A 4085-nucleotide genomic window follows, 5' to 3' on the forward strand; every position below is an offset into this window, starting at 1 on the left:
GCAGGGAGGGGATGGAGAGGCGCAGGGAGGGGATGGAGAGGCGCAGGAAGGGGATGGAGAGGTGCAGGTACGGGACAGGGCGGCAGAGGGAGGGGGACAGGATAGTATGAGGAGTGTAGGGACCGGGCCAGCCGGAGGGGAGGTGATCTGACAGGAGGCTGCTGCAGAGAGCGGGGGCCCCAGGACGGTGCTGTGTGGTGAGACACAGCGGCTTCTTACCGATCTGAGCTGCCCTCATGCTTCCTCTTCCTGTCGCGACGTTCGCACTCCTCTCGCCGCCTCTCCTTGCTGCTGCCCCTCTCGCCATCCTTGCCCTGGCGTTCTGGTGGCTTGGCATTCCCTGCTGCCCTTTCTGCCTCCCTCTGCTGGCTGTCCTTGTGAGCTTTGCTGAGCCGGCCTGATGGGATAAGGGAACGCTGAATACCCATCAGTCCACCTTGCCCACGAGATGCCCACCCTCCTGTGCGCTCCGGGCTCCCTGACCCGGGACCAATCCTGACTCCCGGGAGAGGCTGTGCGGGGGCAGGGGAGGGGGTGGGGGGGGAACACATCCTGCATTTGCCCAGCAACATAGCATTCGGGCTCAGCAGGGGGCACACCCGGTGGCACATCACCGCCCCCTCCTGAATGACTCACACCTGCTGGGCTACAGGCAGTTCACTGGCGAGAGACCATAAGGCATAGGAGCTGAATTAGGCCATTCGGCTCATCTGCCCCACCAGTTGATCATGTTTCTCAACCCCATTCTCTCACCTTCTTTGGTCCCCTTCCTCATCAAGAACCTGTCCATCTCTGTCTTAAATACACTCAAGTGACTTGGGCTCAACATCCTTCTGCAGCAATGAGTTTCACAGACTCACCACCCTCTGGCTGAAGAAATTCCCCCTCAACTCAGTTCTAAAGGGTTGTCCCTTCTCTCTCAGGCTGTGCCCTCAGGTCGTGATCTCTCACACCAGTGGGAACATCTTCACGTCCGCTCTATCCAGGCCTCTTCGCGCACTGTGGGTTTCAATCAGATCCCCGCCTCATTCTTCTAAACTCCAGCCCCAAACCCTCAACTGCTCCTCATATTGACAAGTCCTTCATTCCCGGGATCATTCTTGTAAACTTCGCGTGGACCCCTCCAACCCCAGCACATCCTTCCTTAGACACGGGGACTAAAACCGCTCACAATATTCTCAATATTGCCCGACTGCAGCCTTATACAGCCTCAGCAGTGCACCTATGCTCTTGTATTCTAGCTCTCTAAAAATAAATGCTAACACTGCATTTGCCTTCCTAACTACCAACTGAACCTTTTTCTTCTCCCCTTTATTCATTCACGGGATGAGGGCATCGCTGACTGGCCCAGCATTTATTGCTTGTCCCTAATTGCACAGAGGGCACTTCAGAGTCAACCACATTGCTGTGTGGGTCTGGAGTCACATGTAGGCCAGACCAGCTAAGGATGGCAGTTTCCTTCCCTAAAGGACATTAGTGAACCAGGTGGGTTTTTCCGACAATTGACAATGGATTCATGGTCATCATTAGATTCTTAATTCCAAATACTTTATTGAATTCAAATTCTACCACCTGCCGAGGTGGGATTTGAACCCGGGTCCCCAGAACCTTTCAGCTTCCCCAGCAACTTCTCTGGGTCTCTGGATTAACAGTCTAGTGATAACTCTACTAGGCCGTTGCTTCCCTGTATGTTAATCTTAAGGGAATCCTGAACCAGGACTCCTGAGTCCCTTTGTGCTTCAGATTTCTCCCAGATAGAAAACAGTCTATGCCTCTACCGACCAAAACGCGTAAGCATTTCATCTGCCACTTCTTTTCCCCACTGTCCTGTCCTTCTACGGTCTCCCCACTTCCTCAACACTCCCTGTTCCCTCCCTTTGTGTCGTCTGCAAACTTGGCAACAGTGCCCTCAGTTCCTCCGTCCCGATTGTCAACGTTGGACGTGAACAGTTGTGATCCCAAGACTGACCCCTGTGGAACTCCACTGGTCACTGGGTACCGTTGAAATGTCCCCAGACGGCCAATCCTCTCTATCCATGCCAGTACCTTGCCTCTAACACCATGGGTTCTTCTCTTACTGAGCGGCCTCCTGCCAAAGGCCTTCTGGAAACCCAAATGGGTCACATCTGCTGGCTCTCCTTTTGTCTAACCTGCTCGCTACCGCCTCAAAGAATTCAAACAGAGTTGTCAGGCAATGGCTGCCCCTTGACAAAGCCGCGCTCTGCAATCTCATCCTTAATAATGGGCCCCAAAACCTTCCAACAACTGCGGGCAGACTAACCGGCCTATAGTTTCCTGTCATCTGCCTCCCTCCCTTCTTAAACAGGAGCCGTTTTCCAGCCCCTTGGGACACCCCTGACTCGTGATTCCTGACGGGTCACCACAATCTAACTCCTTCCGAACCAAGGGGGTGTAGTCTATCCAGTCCAGACCGTCAAACCTTTCAGCTTCCCCAGCAACTTCTCTGTAAAGATGGCCACTGCGCTCATTGCTGCATCCACACACCCACCCGACTCTTGAAGTCCTGGCATGTTACTGTGAAAACTGATGCAAAGTGCCTGTTCAGGAAAGACTGTCAGGAGGGGGAAAGGGAATAGGCAGACAGCGCAGGGATCCCCTGTGGCTGTTCCCCTCAATAATAAGTATACTGTTTTGGATACTATTGGTGGGGGGGTGTGGTGGAACGACCAGGGGAAGGCCATAGCAGATGGGTCTCTGGCACTGAGCCTGGCCCTATGGCACAGAAGGGAAGTGGGGAGAATAGGAGTACAATTGTAGTGGGGTATTCAATAGTAAGAGGCACAGACAGGCGGTTCTGTGGACGTGAACGAGATGGACGGATGGTATGTTGCCTCCTGGGTGCCAGGGTCCGTGATGTCTCAGATCGTGTCTTCAAGATGCTTAAGGGGGAGGGTGAGCAACCAGCCGTCATGGTACACATCAGTACCAACGACATAGGTAGAAAAAGGACTGAGAATGTGAAAAACGAGTTCAGGGAGTTAGGTTGGAAGCTGAAGTCCAGGACAAACAGGGCAGTTATCTCTGGATTACTGCCAGTGCCACGTGATAACGAGGTAAGAAATAGGGAGAGAGTGGAGCTAAACACGTGGATACAGGGCTGGTGTAGGAGGGAGGGCTTCCATTATGTGGATAATTGGAGCACATTCTGGGGAAGGTGGGACCTGTGCAGTAAGGATGGGTTGCACCTGAACCAGAAGGGCACAAATATCCTGGGAGGGAGGTTTGCTCAAGCTATACGGGATGGTTTAAACTAGGTTGGCAGGGGGTGGGGAACCGGATTTATAATTCAGAGGATGCGGTATTCGGCCTTCCAGCAGACACAACAGGGAGTGAGGTGGTTTATAAAGAAATGCGGTCGATGGAGCGTAATTGCGGACACCGAGATGATTTGAGGTGTGTACTTCAATGCAAGAAGTATCAGAAATAAAGCGGATGAACTTAGAGCATGGGTCAGTACTTGGAACTACGATGTTCTGGCCATTACAGAAACTTGGGTAACTCAGGGACAGGAATGGATGTTGGAAGTTCCAGGATTTAGAAGCTTTAAAAGAAATACAGAGGGTGGTAAAAGAGTTGGGGGAGTGGCATTGCGAGTCAGGGCTAGTATAGCAGCGACTGAAAGGCAGTTCGAGAATGATATGTCTACAAAGTCAGTTTGGGTTGAGGTCAGGAACAAGAAAGGAGCAGTCACTTTGTTGGGGGTTTTTTTACAGACCCCCTAATAGTTGCAGAGAAGGAGAGGAGCGGATTGGGAGGCAGATACTGGAAAGGTGCAGAAGTCACAGGGTTGTAGTCATGGGTGACTTCAACTTTCCAAATACTGATTGGAAACATTTTAGTTGTAATAGTTTAGATGGAGCAGATTTTGTCCAGTGCATTCAGGAAAGATTCCTGACACAGTATGTAGATAGACCAACACGAGGAGAGGCCACTTTGGATTTGGTGCTTGGCAACGAACCAGGCCAAGTGTTAGAGCATTTTGGCGGTAGTGATCATAACTCTGTTTCTTTCACGATAGTCATGGATAAGGATAGGTACATACAGCAGGATAAAGTTTATAATTG

At 51.6% G+C, this 4085-nt stretch overlaps 1 protein-coding gene across 1 annotated transcript in view; it reads right to left on the minus strand.

Annotated features, from left to right (window-relative positions):
- The window catches only part of gpkow (G patch domain and KOW motifs), a 31137-nt gene that overhangs the window by 7112 nt on the left and 19940 nt on the right, over window positions 1–4085 (minus strand). Inside the window, exon 8 of the mRNA XM_048619955.1 lies at window positions 220–397. Coding sequence (XP_048475912.1) covers window positions 220–397 — 178 coding nt within the window. The remainder of the gene's footprint in view (window positions 1–219; window positions 398–4085) is intronic.

This window comes from Rhincodon typus, chromosome 44, assembly GCF_021869965.1.
Source record: "Rhincodon typus isolate 14 chromosome 44, sRhiTyp1.1, whole genome shotgun sequence".
NCBI classification, from domain to species: Eukaryota; Metazoa; Chordata; class Chondrichthyes; order Orectolobiformes; family Rhincodontidae; genus Rhincodon; species Rhincodon typus.